This window comes from Oncorhynchus gorbuscha, linkage group LG20 (genome assembly GCF_021184085.1).
Source record: "Oncorhynchus gorbuscha isolate QuinsamMale2020 ecotype Even-year linkage group LG20, OgorEven_v1.0, whole genome shotgun sequence".
Lineage (NCBI taxonomy): Eukaryota > Metazoa > Chordata > Actinopteri > Salmoniformes > Salmonidae > Oncorhynchus > Oncorhynchus gorbuscha.
The window spans coordinates 7,396,208-7,415,691 of NC_060192.1; the positions used below are offsets into that span (position 1 = coordinate 7,396,208).

Below are 19,484 nucleotides of genomic sequence, written 5' to 3' on the forward strand. Positions count from 1 at the left end.
AGAGAAAGATGGGAGCGGAGAGAGAAGGAGGGGAGCGGAGAGAGAAGGAGGGGAGCGGAGAGAGAAGGATGGGAGCGGAGAGAGAAGAAGGGGAGCGGAGAGAGAAGGAGGGGAGCGGAGAGAGAAGGATGGGAGCGGAGAGAGAAGGAGGGGAGTGGAGAGAGAAGAAGGGGAGCGGAGAGAGATGGAGGGGAGTGGAGAGAGAAGGAGGGGAGCGGAGAGAGGAGGGGATTGGAGAGAGAAGGATGGGGGTGAGAGAGAAGGATGGGAGGGAGAGAGGAGGGGAGTGGAGAGAGAAGGAGGGGAGCGGAGAGAGAAGGATGGGAGTGGAGAGAGGAGGGGAGCGGAGAGAAGAGGAGGGGAGCGGAGAGAGGAGGAGGGGAGCGGAGAGAGGAGGGGAGCGGAGAGAGGAGGGGATTGGAGAGAGAAGGATGGGAGGGAGAGAGAAGGATGGGAGGGAGAGAGGAGGGGAGTGGAGAGAGGAGGGGAGTGGAGAGAGAAGGAGGGGAGCGGAGAGAGAAGGATGGGAGTGGAGAGAGAAGGAGGGGAGCGGAGAGAGGAGGAGAGTGGAGAGAGAAGGAGGGGAGCGGAGAGAGGAGGGGAGCGAAGAGAGGAGGGGAGAGGAGAGAGAAGGATGGGAGCGGAGAGAGGAGGGGATTGGAGAGAGAAGGATGGGAGGGAGAGAGAAGGAGAGCGGAGAGAGAAGGATGGGAGCGGAGAATGAAGGATGGGAGGGAGAGAGAAGGATGGGAGGGAGAATGAAGGAGGGGAGCAGAGAGAGGAGGAGGGGAGCAGAGAGAGGAGGAGGGGAGCGGAGAGAGAAGGAGGGGAGCGGAGAGAGGAGGAGGGGAGCGGAGAGAGGAGGATGGGAGCGGAGAGAGAATGATGGGAGCGGAGAGAGAAGGAGGGGAGCGGAGAGAGAAGGAGGGGAGCGGAGAGAGAAGGAGGGGAGCGGAGAGAAGAGGAGGGGAGCGGAGAGAGGAGAGGAGCGGAGAGAGGAGGGGATTGGAGAGAGAAGGATGGGAGGGAGAGAGAAGGATGGGAGGGAGAGAGGAGGGGAGTGGAGAGGAGGAGGGGAGTGGAGAGAGAAGGAGGGGAGCGGAGAGAAGGAGGGGAGCGGAGAGAGAAGGAGGGGAGCGGAGAGAGGAGGGGAGCGAAGAGAGGAGGGGAGAGGAGAGAGAAGGATGGGAGCGGAGAGAGAAGGATGGGAGGGAGAGAGAAGGAGAGCGGAGAGAGGAGGGGAGGGGAGCGGAGAGAGAAGGAGGGGAGCGCAGAGAGGAGGAGAGCGGAGAGAGGAGGGGAGGGGAGAGAGGAGGGGAGGGGAGCGGAGAGAGAAGGAGGGGAGCGGAGAGAGAAGGAGGGGAGCGCAGAGAGGAGGAGAGCGGAGAGAGGAGGGGAGGGGAGAGAGGAGGGGAGGGGAGCGGAGAGAGAAGGAGGGGAGCGGAGAGAAGAGGGGAGCGGAGAGAAGAGGGGAGTGGAGAGAAGAGGGGAGCGGAGAGAGAAGAAGGGGAGCGGAGAGAAGAGGAGGGGAACGGAGAGAGAAGGAGGGGAGCGGAGAGAGAAGGAGGGGAGCGGAGAGAGAAGGAGGGGAGCGGAGAGAGATGGAGGGGAGCGGAGAGAGAAGGAGGGGAGCGGAGAGAGGAGGAGGGGAGCGGAGAGAGGAGGGGAGCGGAGAGAGGATGGGAGCGGAGAGAGAAGGATGGGAGTGGAGAGAGAAGGAGGGGAGCGGAGAGAGAAGGATGGGAGCGGAGAGAGAAGGAGGGGAGCGGAGAGAGAAGGAGGGGAGCGGAGAGAGGAGGGGAGGGGAGCGGAGAGAGGAGGGGAGAGGAGAGAGGAGGGGAGGGGAGAGAGGAGGGGAGGGGAGAGAGGAGGGAAGCAGAGAGGAGGGGAGGGGAGAGAGGAGGGGAGCGGAGAGAGAAGGAGGGGAGCGGAGAGAAGAGGGGAGCGGAGAGAGGAGGGGAGCGAAGAGAGGAGGGGAACGGAGAGAGAAGGAGGAGAGCGGAGAGAGAAGGAGGGGAGCGGAGAGAGAAGGATGGGAGCGGAGAGAGAAGGAGGGGAGCGGAGAGAGAAGGAGGGGAGCGGAGAGAGGAGGGGAGCGGAGAGAGGAGGAGGGGAGCGGAGAGAGGAGGAGGGGAGCGGAGAGAGAAGGAGGGGAGCGGAGAGAGAAGGAGGGGAGCGGAGAGAGAAGGAGGGGAGCGGAGAGAGAAGGAGGGGAGCGGAGAGAAGGAGGGGAGCGGAGAGAGAAGGAGGGGAGCGGAGAGAGAAGGAGGGGAGCGGAGAGAGGAGGGGATTGGGGAGAGAAGGATGGGAGCGGAGAGAGGAGGGGAGCAGAGAGAGGAGGGGAGCGGAGAGAGAAGGATGGGAGTGGAGAGAGAAGGATGGGAGTGGAGAGAGAAGGATGGGAGTGGAGAGAGAAGGAGGGGAGCGGAGAGAGAAGCATGGGAGGGAGAGAGAAGGAGGGGAGCGGAGAGAGGAGGGGAGGGGAGCGGAGAGAGGAGGGGAGCGGAGAGAAGAGGGGAGCGGAGAGAGAAGGAGGGGAGCGGAGAGAGAAGGAGGGGAGCGGAGAGAGAAGGAGGGGAGCGGAGAGAGAAGGAGGGGAGCGGAGAGAGAAGGATGGGAGCGGAGAGAGAAGGATCGGATCGGAGGGAGAAGGATGGGAGCAGAGAGAGAAGGATGGGAGGGAGAGAGAAGGAGAGCGGAGAGAGAAAGATGGGAGCGGAGAGAGAAGGAGGGGAGCGGAGAGAGAAGGAGGGGAGCGGAGAGAGAAGGATGGGAGCGGAGAGAGAAGAAGGGGAGCGGAGAGAGAAGGAGGGGAGCGGAGAGAGAAGGATGGGAGCGGAGAGAGAAGGAGGGGAGTGGAGAGAGAAGAAGGGGAGCGGAGAGAGATGGAGGGAGTGGAGAGAGAAGGAGGGGAGCGGAGAGAGGAGGGGATTGGAGAGAGAAGGATGGGGGTGAGAGAGAAGGATGGGAGGGAGAGAGGAGGGGAGTGGAGAGAGAAGGAGGGAGCGGAGAGAGAAGGATGGGAGTGGAGAGAGGAGGGGAGCGGAGAGAAGAGGAGGGGAGCGGAGAGAGGAGGAGGGGAGCGGAGAGAGGAGGGGAGCGGAGAGAGGAGGGGATTGGAGAGAGAAGGATGGGAGGGAGAGAGAAGGATGGGAGGGAGAGAGGAGGGGAGTGGAGAGAGGAGGGGAGTGGAGAGAGAAGGAGGGGAGCGGAGAGAGAAGGATGGGAGTGGAGAGAGAAGGAGGGGAGCGGAGAGAGGAGGAGAGTGGAGAGAGAAGGAGGGGAGCGGAGAGAGGAGGGGAGCGAAGAGAGGAGGGGAGAGGAGAGAGAAGGATGGGAGCGGAGAGAGGAGGGGATTGGAGAGAGAAGGATGGGAGGGAGAGAGAAGGAGAGCGGAGAGAGAAGGATGGGAGCGGAGAATGAAGGATGGGAGGGAGAGAGAAGGATGGGAGGGAGAATGAAGGAAGGGAGCGGAGAGAGGAGGAGGGGAGCAGAGAGAGGAGGAGGGGAGCGGAGAGAGAAGGAGGGGAGCGGAGAGAGGAGGAGGGGAGCGGAGAGAGGAGGATGGGAGCGGAGAGAGAATGATGGGAGCGGAGAGAGAAGGAGGGGAGCGGAGAGAGAAGGAGGGGAGCGGAGAGAGAAGGAGGGGAGCGGAGAGAAGAGGAGGGGAGCGGAGAGAGGAGAGGAGCGGAGAGAGGAGGGGATTGGAGAGAGAAGGATGGGAGGGAGAGAGAAGGATGGGAGGGAGAGAGGAGGGGAGTGGAGAGAGGAGGGGAGTGGAGAGAGAAGGAGGGGAGCGGAGAGAAGGAGGGGAGCGGAGAGAGAAGGAGGGGAGCGGAGAGAGGAGGGGAGCGAAGAGAGGAGGGGAGAGGAGAGAGAAGGATGGGAGCGGAGAGAGAAGGATGGGAAGGAGAGAGAAGGAGAGCGGAGAGAGAAGGATTGGAGCGGAGAAAGAAGGATGGGAGCGGAGAGAGGAGGGGAGCGGAGAGAGAAGGAGGGGAGCGGAGAGAGAAGGAGGGGAGCGGAGAGAGGAGGAGGGGAGCGGAGAGAGGAGGAGGGGAGCGGAGAGAGAAGGATGGGAGCAGAGAGAGAAGGAGGGGAGCGGAGAGAGGAGGAGGGGAGCGGAGAGAGGAGGATGGGAGCGGAGAGAGGAGGAGGGGAGCGGAGAGAGAAGGAGGGGAGCGGAGAGAGAAGGAGGGGAGCGGAGAGAGAAGGATGGGAGCGGAGAGAGAAGGAGGGGAGCGGAGAGAGGAGGAGGGGAGCGGAGAGAGAAGGATTGGAGCGGAGAAAGAAGGATGGGAGCGGAGAGAGGAGGGGAGCGGAGAGAGAAGGAGGGGAGCGGAGAGAGAAGGAGGGGAGCGGAGAGAGAAGGATGGGAGCGGAGAGAGAAGGAGGGGAGCGGAGAGAGGAGGAGGGGAGCGGAGAGAGAAGGATGGGAGCAGAGAGAGAAGGAGGGGAGCGGAGAGAGAAGGATGGGAGCGGAGAAAGGAGGAGGGGATTGGAGAGAGAAGGATGGGAGGGAGAAGGATGGGAGGGAGAGAGAAGGATGGGAGGGAGAGAGGAGGAAAGTGGAGAGAGGAGGGGAGCGGAGAGAGAAGGAGGGGAGCGGAGAGAGAAGGAGGGGAGCGGAGAGAGAAGGAGGGGAGCGGAGAGAGAAGGAGGGGGAGGGAGAGAGAAGGGGAGCGGAGAGAGGAGGAGGGGAGCGGAGAGAGGAGGGAGGGGAGCGGAGAGAGAAGGATGGGAGCGGAGAGAGAAGGAGGGGAGCGGAGAGAGGAGGAGGGGAGCGGAGAGAGAAGGATGGGAGCGGAGAGAGGAGGGGATTGGAGAGAGAAGGATGGGAGGGAGAGAGAAGGAGAGCGGAGAGAGAAGGATGGGAGCGGAGAGAGGAGGGGAGCGGAGAGAGAAGGAGGGGAGCGGAGAGAGAAGGAGGGGAGCGGAGAGAGGAGGAGGGGAGCGGAGAGAGGAGGAGGGGAGCGGAGAGAGAAGGATGGGAGCAGAGAGAGAAGGAGGGGAGCGGAGAGAGGAGGAGGGGAGCGGAGAGAGGAGGATGGGAGCGGAGAGAGGAGGAGGGGAGCGGAGAGAGAAGGAGGGGAGCGGAGAGAGAAGGAGGGGAGCGGAGAGAGAAGGATGGGAGCGGAGAGAGAAGGAGGGGAGCGGAGAGAGGAGGAGGGGAGCGGAGACAGAAGGATTGGAGCGGAGAAAGAAGGATGGGAGCGGAGAGAGGAGGGGAGCGGAGAGAGAAGGAGGGGAGCGGAGAGAGAAGGAGGGGAGCGGAGAGAGAAGGATGGGAGCGGAGAGAGAAGGAGGGGAGCGGAGAGAGGAGGAGGGGAGCGGAGAGAGAAGGATGGGAGCAGAGAGAGAAGGAGGGGAGCAGAGAGAGAAGGATGGGAGCGGAGAAAGGAGGAGGGGATTGGAGAGAGAAGGAGGGGAGCGGAGAGAGAAGGAGGGGAGCGGAGAGAGAAGGAGGGGAGCGGAGAGAGAAGGAGGGGAGCGGAGAGAAGGAGGGGAGCGGAGAGAGAAGGAGGGGAGCGGAGAGAGAAGGAGGGGAGCGGAGAGAGGAGGGGATTGGGGAGAGAAGGATGGGAGCGGAGAGAGGAGGGGAGCAGAGAGAGGAGGGGAGCGGAGAGAGAAGGATGGGAGTGGAGAGAGAAGGATGGGAGTGGAGAGAGAAGGATGGGAGTGGAGAGAGAAGGAGGGGAGCGGAGAGAGAAGCATGGGAGGGAGAGAGAAGGAGGGGAGCGGAGAGAGGAGGGGAGGGGAGCGGAGAGAGGAGGGGAGCGGAGAGAAGAGGGGAGCGGAGAGAGAAGGAGGGGAGCGGAGAGAGAAGGAGGGGAGCGGAGAGAGAAGGAGGGGAGCGGAGAGAGAAGGAGGGGAGCGGAGAGAGAAGGAGGGGAGCGGAGAGAGAAGGAGGGGAGCGGAGAGAAGGAGGGGAGCGGAGAGAGAAGGAGGGGAGCGGAGAGAGAAGGAGGGGAGCGGAGAGAGGAGGGGATTGGGGAGAGAAGGATGGGAGCGGAGAGAGGAGGGGAGCAGAGAGAGGAGGGGAGCGGAGAGAGAAGGATGGGAGTGGAGAGAGAAGGAGGGGAGCGGAGAGAGAAGGAGGGGAGCGGAGAGAAGGAGGGGAGCGGAGAGAGAAGGAGGGGAGCGGAGAGAGAAGGAGGGGAGCGGAGAGAGGAGGGGATTGGGGAGAGAAGGATGGGAGCGGAGAGAGGAGGGGAGCAGAGAGAGGAGGGGAGCGGAGAGAGAAGGATGGGAGTGGAGAGAGAAGGATGGGAGTGGAGAGAGAAGGATGGGAGTGGAGAGAGAAGGAGGGAGCGGAGAGAGAAGCATGGGAGGGAGAGAGAAGGAGGGGAGCGGAGAGAGGAGGGGAGGGGAGCGGAGAGAGGAGGGGAGCGGAGAGAAGAGGGGAGCGGAGAGAGAAGGAGGGGAGCGGAGAGAGAAGGAGGGGAGCGGAGAGAGAAGGAGGGGAGCGGGAGAGAGAAGGAGGGGAGCGGAGAGAGAAGGATGGGAGCGGAGAGAGAAGGATCGGATCGGAGGGAGAAGGATGGGAGCAGAGAGAGAAGGATGGGAGGGAGAGAGAAGGAGAGCGGAGAGAGAAAGATGGGAGCGGAGAGAGAAGGAGGGGAGCGGAGAGAGAAGGAGGGGAGCGGAGAGAGAAGGATGGGAGCGGAGAGAGAAGAAGGGGAGCGGAGAGAGAAGGAGGGGAGCGGAGAGAGAAGGATGGGAGCGGAGAGAGAAGGAGGGGAGTGGAGAGAGAAGAAGGGGAGCGGAGAGAGATGGAGGGGAGTGGAGAGAGAAGGAGGGGGAGCGGAGAGAGGAGGGGATTGGAGAGAGAAGGATGGGGGTGAGAGAGAAGGATGGGAGGGAGAGAGGAGGGGAGTGGAGAGAGAAGGAGGGGAGCGGAGAGAGAAGGATGGGAGTGGAGAGAGGAGGGGAGCGGAGAGAAGAGGAGGGGAGCGGAGAGAGGAGGAGGGGAGCGGAGAGAGGAGGGGAGCGGAGAGAGGAGGGGATTGGAGAGAGAAGGATGGGAGGGAGAGAGAAGGATGGGAGGGAGAGAGGAGGGGAGTGGGAGAGGAGGGGAGTGGAGAGAGAAGGAGGGGAGCGGAGAGAGAAGGATGGGAGTGGAGAGAGAAGGAGGGGAGCGGAGAGAGGAGGAGAGTGGAGAGAGAAGGAGGGGAGCGGAGAGAGGAGGGGAGCGAAGAGAGGAGGGGAGAGGAGAGAGAAGGATGGGAGCGGAGAGAGGAGGGGATTGGAGAGAGAAGGATGGGAGGGAGAGAGAAGGAGAGCGAGAGAGAAGGATGGGAGCGGAGAATGAAGGATGGGAGGGAGAGAGAAGGATGGGAGGGAGAATGAAGGAGGGGAGCGGAGAGAGGAGGAGGGGAGCAGAGAGAGGAGGAGGGGAGCGGAGAGAGAAGGAGGGGAGCGGAGAGAGGAGGAGGGGAGCGGAGAGAGGAGGATGGGAGCGGAGAGAGAATGATGGGAGCGGAGAGAGAAGGAGGGGAGCGGAGAGAGAAGGAGGGGAGCGGAGAGAGAAGGAGGGGAGCGGAGAGAAGAGGAGGGGAGCGGAGAGAGGAGAGGAGCGGAGAGAGGAGGGGATTGGAGAGAGAAGGATGGGAGGGAGAGAGAAGGATGGGAGGGAGAGAGGAGGGGAGTGGAGAGAGGAGGGAGTGGAGAGAGAAGGAGGGGAGCGGAGAGAAGGAGGGGAGCGGAGAGAGAAGGAGGGGAGCGGAGAGAGGAGGGGAGCGAAGAGAGGAGGGGAGAGGAGAGAGAAGGATGGGAGCGGAGAGAGAAGGATGGGAGGGAGAGAGAAGGAGAGCGGAGAGAGAAGGATTGGAGCGGAGAAAGAAGGATGGGAGCGGAGAGAGGAGGGGAGCGGAGAGAGAAGGAGGGGAGCGGAGAGAGAAGGAGGGGAGCGGAGAGAGGAGGAGGGGAGCGGAGAGAGGAGGAGGGGAGCGGAGAGAGAAGGATGGGAGCAGAGAGAGAAGGAGGGGAGCGGAGAGAGGAGGAGGGGAGCGGAGAGAGGAGGATGGGAGCGGAGAGAGGAGGAGGGGAGCGGAGAGAGAAGGAGGGGAGCGGAGAGAGAAGGAGGGGAGCGGAGAGAGAAGGATGGGAGCGGAGAGAGAAGGAGGGGAGCGGAGAGAGGAGGAGGGGAGCGGAGAGAGAAGGATTGGAGCGGAGAAAGAAGGATGGGAGCGGAGAGAGGAGGGGAGCGGAGAGAGAAGGAGGGGAGCGGAGAGAGAAGGAGGGGAGCGGAGAGAGAAGGATGGGAGCGGAGAGAGAAGGAGGGGAGCGGAGAGAGGAGGAGGGGAGCGGAGAGAGAAGGATGGGAGCAGAGAGAGAAGGAGGGGAGCGGAGAGAGAAGGATGGGAGCGGAGAAAGGAGGAGGGGATTGGAGAGAGAAGGATGGGAGGGAGAAGGATGGGAGGGAGAGAGAAGGATGGGAGGGAGAGAGGAGGAAAGTGGAGAGAGGAGGGGAGCGGAGAGAGAAGGAGGGGAGCGGAGAGAGAAGGAGGGGAGCGGAGAGAGAAGGAGGGGAGCGGAGAGAGAAGGAGGGGAGGGAGAGAGAAGGGGAGCGGAGAGAGGAGGAGGGGAGCGGAGAGAGGAGGAGGGGAGCGGAGAGAGAAGGATGGGAGCGGAGAGAGAAGGAGGGGAGCGGAGAGAGGAGGAGGGGAGCGGAGAGAGAAGGATGGGAGCGGAGAGAGGAGGGGATTGGAGAGAGAAGGATGGGAGGGAGAGAGAAGGAGAGCGGAGAGAGAAGGATGGGAGCGGAGAATGAAGGATGGGAGGGAGAGAGAAGGATGGGAGGGAGAATGAAGGAGGGGAGCGGAGAGAGGAGGAGGGGAGCAGAGAGAGGAGGAGGGGAGCGGAGAGAGAAGGAGGGGAGCGGAGAGAGGAGGAGGGGAGCGGAGAGAGGAGGATGGGAGCGGAGAGAGAATGATGGGAGCGGAGAGAGAAGGAGGGGAGCGGAGAGAAGAGGAGGGGAGCGGAGAGAGGAGAGGAGCGGAGAGAGGAGGGGATTGGAGAGAGAAGGATGGGAGGGAGAGAGAAGGATGGGAGGGAGAGAGGAGGGGAGTGGAGAGAGGAGGGGAGTGGAGAGAGAAGGAGGGGAGCGGAGAGAAGGAGGGGAGCGGAGAGAGAAGGAGGGGAGCGGAGAGAGGAGGGGAGCAAAGAGAGGAGGGGAGAGGAGAGAGAAGGATGGGAGCGGAGAGAGAAGGATGGGAGGGAGAGAGAAGGAGAGCGGAGAGAGAAGGATTGGAGCGGAGAAAGAAGGATGGGAGCGGAGAGAGGAGGGGAGCGGAGAGAGAAGGAGGGGAGCGGAGAGAGAAGGAGGGGAGCGGAGAGAGGAGGAGGGGAGCGGAGAGAGGAGGAGGGGAGCGGAGAGAGAAGGAGGGGAGCGGAGAGAGAAGGAGGGGAGCGGAGAGAGAAGGATGGGAGCGGAGAGAGAAGGAGGGGAGCGGAGAGAGGAGGAGGGGAGCGGAGAGAGAAGGATTGGAGCGGCGAAAGAAGGATGGGAGCGGAGAGAGGAGGGGAGCGGAGAGAGAAGGAGGGGAGCGGAGAGAGAAGGAGGGGAGCGGAGAGAGAAGGATGGGAGCGGAGAGAGAAGGAGGGGAGCGGAGAGAGGAGGAGGGGAGCGGAGAGAGAAGGATGGGAGCAGAGAGAGAAGGAGGGGAGCGGAGAGAGAAGGATGGGAGCGGAGAAAGGAGGAGGGGATTGGAGAGAGAAGGATGGGAGGGAGAAGGATGGGAGGGAGAGAGAAGGATGGGAGGGAGAGAGGAGGAAAGTGGAGAGAGGAGGGGAGCGGAGAGAGAAGGAGGGGAGCGGAGAGAGAAGGAGGGGAGCGGAGAGAGAAGGAGGGGAGCGGAGAGAGAAGGAGGGGAGGGAGAGAGAAGGGGAGCGGAGAGAGGAGGAGGGGAGCGGAGAGAGGAGGAGGGGAGCGGAGAGAGAAGGATGGGAGCGGAGAGAGAAGGAGGGGAGCGGAGAGAGGAGGAGGGGAGCGGAGAGAGAAGGAGGGGAGCGGAGAGAGGAGGAGGGGAGCGGAGAGAGGAGGAGGGGAGCGGAGAGAGGAGGAGGGGAGCGGAGAGAGAAGGATGGGAGGGAGAGAGGAGGGGAGCGGAGAGAGGAGGAGGGGAGCGGAGAGAGAAGGATGGGAGGGAGAGAGGAGGGGAGCGGAGAGAGGAGGGGAGCGGAGAGAGGAAGAGGAAGTGAGAAGGGGGAGAAGGAGTGGGAGGAAGAAGGAGGGGAGAAAGACAGGAGGGATAAAGAGGGGAGGGAGAAGGAGGAGAACGGGAGGGAGAAGGAGGAGGAGTGGAGGGAGAATGAGGAGGAGGAGGAGGAGGGGAGAGAGAGGTAGGGGAGAGAGAGTGAGGGGGAGAGAGAAGGAGGGGAGAGAGAAGGAGGGGAGCGGAGAGAGAAGGAGGGGAGGGAGAGAGAAGGGGAGCGGAGAGAGGAGGAGGGGAGCGGAGAGAGGAGGAGGGGAGCGGAGAGAGAAGGATGGGAGCGGAGAGAGAAGGAGGGGAGCGGAGAGAGGAGGAGGGGAGCGGAGAGAGAAGGAGGGGAGCGGAGAGAGGAGGAGGGGAGCGGAGAGAGGAGGAGGGGAGCGGAGAGAGGAGGAGGGGAGCGGAGAGAGAAGGATGGGAGGGAGAGAGGAGGGGAGCGGAGAGAGGAGGAGGGGAGCGGAGAGAGAAGGATGGGAGGGAGAGAGGAGGGGAGCGGAGAGAGGAGGGGAGCGGAGAGAGGAAGAGGAAGTGAGAAGGGGGAGAAGGAGTGGGAGGAAGAAGGAGGGGAGAAAGACAGGAGGGATAAAGAGGGGAGGGAGAAGGAGGAGAACGGGAGGGAGAAGGAGGAGGAGTGGAGGGAGAATGAGGAGGAGGAGGAGGAGGGGAGAGAGAGGTAGGGGAGAGAGAGTGAGGGGGAGAGAGAAGGAGGGGGAGAGAGAAGGAGGGGAGGGGGAGCGGAGAGAAAGGGAGGGGAGAGGTAGCATTCAAGAGTTATTGTGTTGCTGTCGTGTTCATGGTTGTATTTCATGGTTATTGAATGGCCGTGTTTATGTTGAATTTATATTCATGTTCCTATTTTTGGGGGGGAGAAGACAGCCACGAACAGAGTGTGATGGAGAGGATTCGCCGACGGGCTACGCTCCCCTGGGAGAGACAGGCCTAAGTGAGTAAGTGTGTTCATGGTTGCAGTTGTGTTGTGTTGTCATTGCGGCCACACTGTACCTTGAGTTTGTTCTCTTTGCGGTTGACGATGACGGCGCTGATCTGTTGGTCCATGAAGATGAGGATGGTGACCAGGAGAGCAGGGACAGCGCTGGCCACATATACCCACCACGGGTTCTTACCAAACGGCATCACCACCCAGCCACGGTCTGGACGCGTCGGCTACAACACACACACACACAAACACATATTTATGTAGCCTTTATTCACACAGGGAGTTATTTTGAGGCCCAGATCTTTTTTTCAAGCGAGTCCTGTATGGTGCTAAACACACACACACACACACACACACACACACACACACACACACACACACACACACACACACACACACACACACACACACACACACACACACACACACACACACACACACACACACACACACACACACACACACACACACAGTTTACATGCATCACCAAATCCAACAAAAAGACACATGCAACTCAAACACTTAGGAGGGGAGCGGAGTCAAAATCAAACATATTGAAAATGCATGCATCTGTGAATCACGCACACAGACACATTGGGTTAAGGGTCAGAAATACCTGAAACTCTGTGGGTACAATTAGTTTGGGCGTGTCCAGCCCTACAAGCATATCCAGACCCACAAACGTCATGATTGACATGAAGATGGAGAAATCACTGATCAGTTTCCTCAGCTAGGCCCATCCACACCCACGCACGCACACACACACACACACACACACACACACACACACACACACACACACACACACACACACACACACACACACACACACACACACACACACACACACACACACACACACACACACACACACACACACACACACACACACACACACACACACACACACACACACACACCACAGACAAAAAGAGGGGCGGAAGAGATGGAGGAAAAAAGACAGAGACGTACAGATCAAACACACAGACAGGAGAGAGGGATGAAAATAAAAGAGAAGTGTGAGTGTCAGTATGTTAATGTCTCAAAATCATTCATTTAAAACTTTTTTTATCCCCGAATGATTTCAGGAAGAAGGAAGAGATCGAGAGGGAGAGAACGAGCTGAAGAGAGGGAGTGACAGAGCAAGGGATGAGGGGAGGAGAGGAACCTTGACTTCAGTGGGCACGTGCAGTTTGGGCGTGTCCAGGCCTAACAGGTAGTCTATCCCACAGAACACCAGGATGGAGATGATGATGGAGAAATCACCAACCAGGGAACGGCACTGGAGCACAGGCAGGAAGAAGATGGACGTGGACAGGAAAGGACAGGGTGGGGGACGATCGGAGGGGGGGGGGAGAAGGAGAGGGGTAAAGTTAGGAGAGTTGACCGTCAAGGGAAGAGGTTGAGTTTACGTGACCTACCTATCACGCAATATGTCATAAACACCAAGCAAAGATCCCCTGCATCAAATGTCTCACATTCTATGTCCCAGAGTGTCTCTCACCTTGGTGGGGAAGTAGCGGCTAGTCTTGAACTTCTTGAGGGAGACGGTCATAGAGTAGGTGCCGAAGAACAGGATAAAAGATATGAGGGCCAGGTCTGGGACGTACTTACACGCGTTCCCCAGCAGGGCGCCGCCATACTTCACACACTCCTTCTTACTCAGCTGACTCCAGTCCAGACCTGTTATGTTATACTACACACACAGAGACACAGAGAGACAGAGAGAGAGAATACAGAGACACAGAGAGACACAGAGACACAGAGACACAGAGAGACACAGAGAGACACAGAGAGACAGAGAGAGAGAGCGAATACAGAGACACAGAGAAACACAGAGACACAGAGAGAGAGAGAGAGAGAGAGAGAGAGAGAGAGAGAGAGAGAGAGAGAGAGAGAGAGAGAGAGAGAGAGAGAGAGAATACAGAGACACAGAGAGACAGAGAGAGAGAGAGATAGAGAGAGAGAGAGAGAGAGAGAGAGAGAGAGAGAGAGAGAGAGAGAGAGAGAGAGAGAGAGAGAGAGAGAGAGAGAGAATACAGAGACACAGAGAGAAACAGAGACACAGAGACACAGAGACACAGAGAGACACAGAGACACAGAGACACAGAGAGACAGAGAGAGACAGAGACACGGAGACACAGAGAGACACAGAGAGACACAGAGAGACCGAGAGAGAGAGAGAGAGAGAGAGAGAGAGAGAGAGAGAGAGAATACAGAGACACAGAGAGAGACACAGAGACACCGAGAGATAGAGAGAGAGAGAGAGAGAGAGAGAGAGAGAGAGAGAGAGAGAATACAGAGACACAGAGAGACACAGAGAGACACAGAGAGATACAGAGACACAGAGAAACACAGAGACACAGAGACACAGAGAGAGAGAGAGAGAGAGAGAGAGAGAGAGAGAGAGAGAGAGAGAATACAGAGACACAGAGACACAGACACAGAGAGAGAGAGAGAATACAGAGACACAGAGACACAGAGACACAGAGACACAGAGACACAGAGACAGAGAGACACAGAGAGACAGAGAGAGAGAGAGAGAATACAGAGACACAGAGAAACACAGAGACACAGAGACACAGAGAGACAGAGAGACAGAGAGAGAGAGAGAGAGAGAGAGAGAGAGACAGAGAATACAGAGACACAGAGAGAGAGAGAGAGAGAGAGAGAGAGAGAGAGAGACAGAGAGACAGAGAGACAGAGAGACACAGAGAGACAGAGACACAGAGAGACACAGAGAGAGAGACAGAGAGAGATAGAGAGAGAGAGAGAGAGAGAGAGAGAGAGAGAGAATATAGAGAGAGAGAGAATACAGAGACACAGAGACACAGACACAGAGAGAGAGAGAGAATACAGAGACACAGAGACACAGAGACACAGAGACACAGAGACAGAGAGACACAGAGAGACAGAGAGAGAGAGAGAGAATACAGAGACACAGAGAAACACAGAGACACAGAGACACAGAGAGACAGAGAGAGAGAGAGAGAGAGAGAGAGAGAGAGAGAGAGAGAGAGAGAGAGACAGAGAGATACAGAGACACAGAGAGACACAGAGACAGAGACACAGAGAGACACAGAGAGACACAGAGAGACAGAGAGAGAGAGAGAGAGAGAGAGAGAATACAGAGACACAGAGACACAGAGACACAGAGACACAGAGACACAGAGAGAGAGAGAGAGAGAGAGAGAGAGAGAGAGAGAGAGAGAGAGAGAGAGAGAGAGAGAGAGAGAATACAGAGACACAGAGACACAGAGACACAGAGACACAGAGAGACACAGAGAGACACAGAGAGACAGAGAGAGAGAGCAAATACAGAGACACAGCGAAACACAGAGACACAGAGACACAGAGAGACAGAGACACAGAGAGAGAGAGAGAGAGAGAGAGAGAGAGAGAGAGAGAGAGAGAGAGAGAGAGAGAGAGAGAGAGAGAGAGAATACAGAGACACAGAGACACAGAGAGACACAGAGACACAGAGAGAGAGAGAGAGAGAGAATACAGAGACACAGAGAGACACAGAGACACAGAGAGACACAGAGACACAGAGAGACAGAGAGAGAGAGAGAGAGAGAGAGAGAATACAGAGACACAGAGAGACACAGAGACACAGAGAGACACAGAGACACAGAGAGAGAGAGAGAGAGAGAGAGAGAGAGAGAGAATACAGAGACACAGAGACACAGAGACACAGAGACAGAGAGACACAGAGAGACACAGAGAGACACAGAGAGACACAGAGAGAGAGAGAGAGAGAGAGAGAGAGAGAGAGAGAGAATACAGAGACACAGAGAAACACAGAGACACAGAGACACAGAGAGAGAGAGAGAGAGAGAGAGAGAGAGAGAGAGAGAGAGAGAGAGAGAGAGAGAGAGAGAGAGAATACAGAGACACAGAGACACAGAGAGACAGAGAGAGAGAGAGAGAGAGAGAGAGAGAGAGAGAGAGAGAGAGAGAGAGAGAGAGAGAGAGAGAGAGAGAGAAGAGAGAGACACAGAGAGACACAGAGAGACACAGAGAGACACAGAGAGACAGAGAGAGAGAGAGAGAGAGAGAGAGAGAGAGACACAGAGAGAGAGAGAGAGAGAGAGAGAGAGAGAGAGAGAATACAGAGACACAGAGACACAGAGACACAGAGACACAGAGAGACACAGAGAGACACAGAGAGACAGAGAGAGAGAATACAGAGACACAGAGAGACACAGAGAGACACAGAGAGACAGAGAGAGAGAGAGAGAGAGAGAGAGAGAGAGAGAGAGAGAGAGAGAGAGAGAGAGAGAGAGAGAGAGAGAGAGAATACAGAGACACAGAGAGACACAGAGAGACACAGAGAGACACAGAGAGACAGAGAGAGAGAGAGAGAGAGAGAGAGAGAGAGAGAGAGAGAGAGAGAGAGAGAGAGAGAGAATACAGAGACACAGAGACACAGAGACACAGAGACACAGAGAGACACAGAGAGACACAGAGAGACAGAGAGAGAGAGCGAATACAGAGACACAGAGAAACACAGAGACACAGAGAGAGAGAGAGAGAGAGAGAGAGAGAGAGAGAGAGAGAGAGAGAGAGAGAGAGAGAGAGAATACAGAGACACAGAGACACAGAGACACAGAGACACAGAGAGACACAGAGAGACAGAGAGAGAGAGAGAGAGAATACAGAGACACAGAGAAACACAGAGACACAGAGACACAGAGAGACAGAGAGAGAGAGAGAGAGAGAGAGAGAGAGAATACAGAGACACAGAGACACAGAGACACAGAGACACAGAGAGAGAGAGAGAGAGAGAGAGAGAGAGAGAGAGAGAGAATACAGAGACACAGAGAGACATAGAGACACAGAGAGACACAGAGACACAGAGACACAGAGACACAGAGACACAGAGACACAGAGACACAGAGAGACAGAGAGAGAGAGAGAGAGAGAGAGAGAGAATACAGAGACACAGAGACACAGAGACACAGAGACACAGAGACACAGAGACACAGAGACACAGAGAGACAGAGAGAGAGACAGAGAGAGAGAGAGAGAATACAGAGACACAGAGACACAGAGAGAGAGAGAGAGAGAGAGAGAATACAGAGACACAGAGACACAGAGACACAGAGACACAGAGACACAGAGACACAGAGAGACAGAGAGAGAGAGAGAGAGAGAGAGAGAGAGAGAGAGAGAGAATACAGAGACACAGAGACACAGAGACACAGAGACACAGAGACACAGAGACACAGAGAGAGAGAGAGAGAGAGAGAGAATACAGAGACACAGAGACACAGAGACACAGAGACACAGAGACACAGAGAGAGAGAGAGAGAGAGAGAGAGAATGCAGAGACACAGAGAGAGACAGAGACACAGAGACACAGAGACACAGAGAGACACAGAGACACACACAGAGAGAGAGAGAGAGAGAGAGAGAATACAGAGACACAGAGAGAGACAGAGACACAGAGAGACACAGAGAGACACAGAGAGAGAGAGAGAGAGAGAGAGAGAGAGAGAGAGAGAGAGAGAGAGAGAGAGAGAGAGAGAATACGGAGTAGTGCAGAAACGAACGTGGTCAGGCAGCACAGTGCTGCTCGTCCTGTGACTATGTTACGTCCTACAGTCTATTTTTTGGCCACAGGCAGACTGTCCCCCATAGACTCAACCATCTGAGAAACAGATGAGTGAATGAGTCCCCGTTAGCTCCCGAGCCACTTACCAAATCCGTCATATTATCGTCCGCGAGTGGAACTGAAACGTTAAAAGCCATCGCGGCAGCTGCAGAGAGAGAGAGAGAGAGAGAGAGAGCGATACAGAGAGAAGTCAGGTGCCCCAGCTAGATTACACGATGCCAGTTTTATGGGAACATGACGGATTTGTAGCATGATGTAGCAGTATACTCACTCAGATAGCAGCCAGAGAAAGAGAGCGAGAGAAGCAGAAACAGACAGCATCAGTTACAGTAGTTGAGAGGGCGAATACAGACAGTACAAGGGGATGGCAGGTAGACTCGAGGTAAGAGTGATGGGCCAGTAACCCGAAAGGTGGCTGGTTCAAATACCGGAGCCAACAAGGTGAACAAAAATCTGTTTCTGTGCTCCAGGGGCTCTATAAAATGGAGACCCTGGCCATGACCTCACTCCCTGCGGGTGTCTCAGGGGGAGTTGGAATATGCAACAAAAAACACAACAACATATTTTCATTACACACTTGTGTGTAACAGACAAATATATAAGCACCCTCCCCAAAGCATTATTATTATAGTATACACATCCCCCAAACGAGGGGATACGTCTCGAGTAAGAATGGGATGTGAACTCCCTAAACTGCCCTGCAGATGGCAATACTGCACTTCACTGGTGTCAGTTCTAGTGAAGCACCCAATTAAGAAGGAGAGGAGGAGGACACGGAGGAGAAACAGGAGGAGTGGCCGGCGGAGGAACGGGAGAAGAGGAAGGAATGAGATGAGGAGGAGAGACAGCAGCAGAAGAAGAGGGAGAGGAGAGGCTCACCCTGGTCAGGTGCGATACATTCACACCTGTATGTGGTAACGTAGTCGGGCTTGAAGACACGGTTGATGGGGTAGTACTTAAAGGAGCCCACCTGTTGTAACACATTACGAAAACAGTTAAGACACCGCGTGAGTGTGTGTGTGTGTGTGCGTGTGTGTGTGTGTCACCCACCATCTTCTTGATGGCGTCCGAGATGAAGATGAAGGAGATGAGGCTGGAGAAGCCCTCCTCGGTGAAGCGGGTGATATATTTGATGATGTAACTGGCGTCCGTGGCGACCAGGATCAGACACTGCAGACAGGAGTGGAGACCAATCCACAGGCGCAGCTCCATGTAGTCTATAGTGTTCGACCTGGGACACACATTCGCACCAGCGTCAGAAGAAACAAACTAAGTGCACAAAATAAGGATCAGACAGATACACAGCCTGTGTGTGTGTGTGTGTGTGGCTCACTTGCAGAACTCGTAGAGCAGTTTCTCGAAGATGAGGATGGGTCCAGTAGAACTGAGAATGATGAGAGGCTGACCTCCTAACAGACAGAACACTGTCCCTGCTAACGCTGTACCCAGGAAGCTCTCCATCACACCCTGCCACAGGGAGAGAGGGGGAGGAGTTGAGACCGGTGTGTAACTTACGCATGTTGGCATGTAAGTGTGTGTGTGTGTGTGTGTGTGTGTACCTGGTAGTTGTCAGTGGCGTCTCCCAGCAGGCCTCCGAAGGTGATGGCGTTGGTGATGCAGCCCAGGTAGATGAACAGAACAGCAGAGATGGACTGGATGTGAAAGCCCTGGGAGAAATCACTAAGGATCCACGGAACCTTCCTCTTAATGTCCAGCCACAGGCCTCCACAGAACCTGGGACACAGACAGACAGACAGACAGACAGACAGACAGACAGACAGACAGACAGACAGACAGACAGACAGACAGACAGACAGACAGACAGACAGACAGACAGACAGACAGACAGACAGACAGACAGACAGACAGACAGACAGACAGACAGACAGACAGACAGACAGACAGACAGACAGACAGACAGACAGACAGACAGACAGACAGACAGACAGACAGACAGACAGACAGACAGACACACACACACACACACACACACACACACACACACACACACACACACACACAGGTAAGCACCCCCCCGGCTAGTTCTATTGGCCCCTGCTTAAAATGTTTTTTATTGGTTTCAAATGACAATTGTGATGCCAGAGTGCCTGCATGCTGCTTTGGGGGTCTGGAGATACAATTATAGGAAAGGAAACCTCCCAGCACTCCCATACCTGCCAGTGAATTGCAGTTCCTCTCCCAGTTCGTGGGGGATGGGCATCTCCTCGTCCTCTCCTCCTCCTGGCCCCCCAGCTGTCCCGGTCCCGTTCACCTGGCCTAGCTCATTCAGGTTCAGCACAGACTTCCTTTTTGGGGGGGGGTTCAGTGTTGAGTTTGGACAAACTAACAGACGAACTAACCCAGGAAGAATAGCTGCTGCTTATACGACATCTAACAGGGATCCAAATAAACGAAACTTAATTCAATGTTTCAATTGATCAGTCAGTCACTAAATACATACAGTTTATACCTCATGTCAGCAGAGGGGACCTTCTTGGGGGGCTCAATGCGTATTTTGGGGTCCCACTCCCCTGGGGGCAGAACGATGACCTCATCCAGAAACTCATCAATCCCCGCGATCAGGTCGTCCCGGTCCCGGGCTTTATACGCAACGTCACTGAACAACTGACAGGACAGCAGAGCACACTGTTATACATGGCACATGATTGTGTGTGTGTGTGTGTGTGTGTGTGTGTGTGTGTGTGTAAAATAAAGA

At 57.0% G+C, this 19,484-nt stretch overlaps 1 protein-coding gene across 7 annotated transcripts in view; it reads right to left on the reverse strand.

Annotated features, from left to right (window-relative positions):
- Positions 1-19,484, reverse strand: part of LOC124007420 (electrogenic sodium bicarbonate cotransporter 4-like) — a 62,986-nt gene that overhangs the window by 16,936 nt on the left and 26,566 nt on the right. For 4 of the 7 annotated variants that reach the window (XM_046317964.1, XM_046317960.1, XM_046317963.1 and 1 more), the window contains 10 exons: positions 19,239-19,393; positions 18,943-19,074; positions 18,328-18,502; positions 18,102-18,235; positions 17,819-17,999; positions 17,648-17,738; positions 16,855-16,913; positions 12,656-12,847; positions 12,320-12,433; positions 11,217-11,378 (listed from right to left, as the gene is read on the reverse strand). In XM_046317964.1, coding sequence (XP_046173920.1) covers positions 11,217-11,378; positions 12,320-12,433; positions 12,656-12,847; positions 16,855-16,913; positions 17,648-17,738; positions 17,819-17,999; positions 18,102-18,235; positions 18,328-18,502; positions 18,943-19,074; positions 19,239-19,393 — 1,395 coding nt within the window. Of the gene's footprint in view, positions 1-11,216; positions 11,379-11,767; positions 11,882-12,319; positions 12,434-12,655; positions 12,848-16,854; positions 16,914-17,647; positions 17,739-17,818; positions 18,000-18,101; positions 18,236-18,327; positions 18,503-18,942; positions 19,075-19,238; positions 19,394-19,484 lie in introns of all 7 variants that reach the window. The other 3 variants (XM_046317967.1, XM_046317961.1, XM_046317962.1) reach the window with 2 other exon arrangements.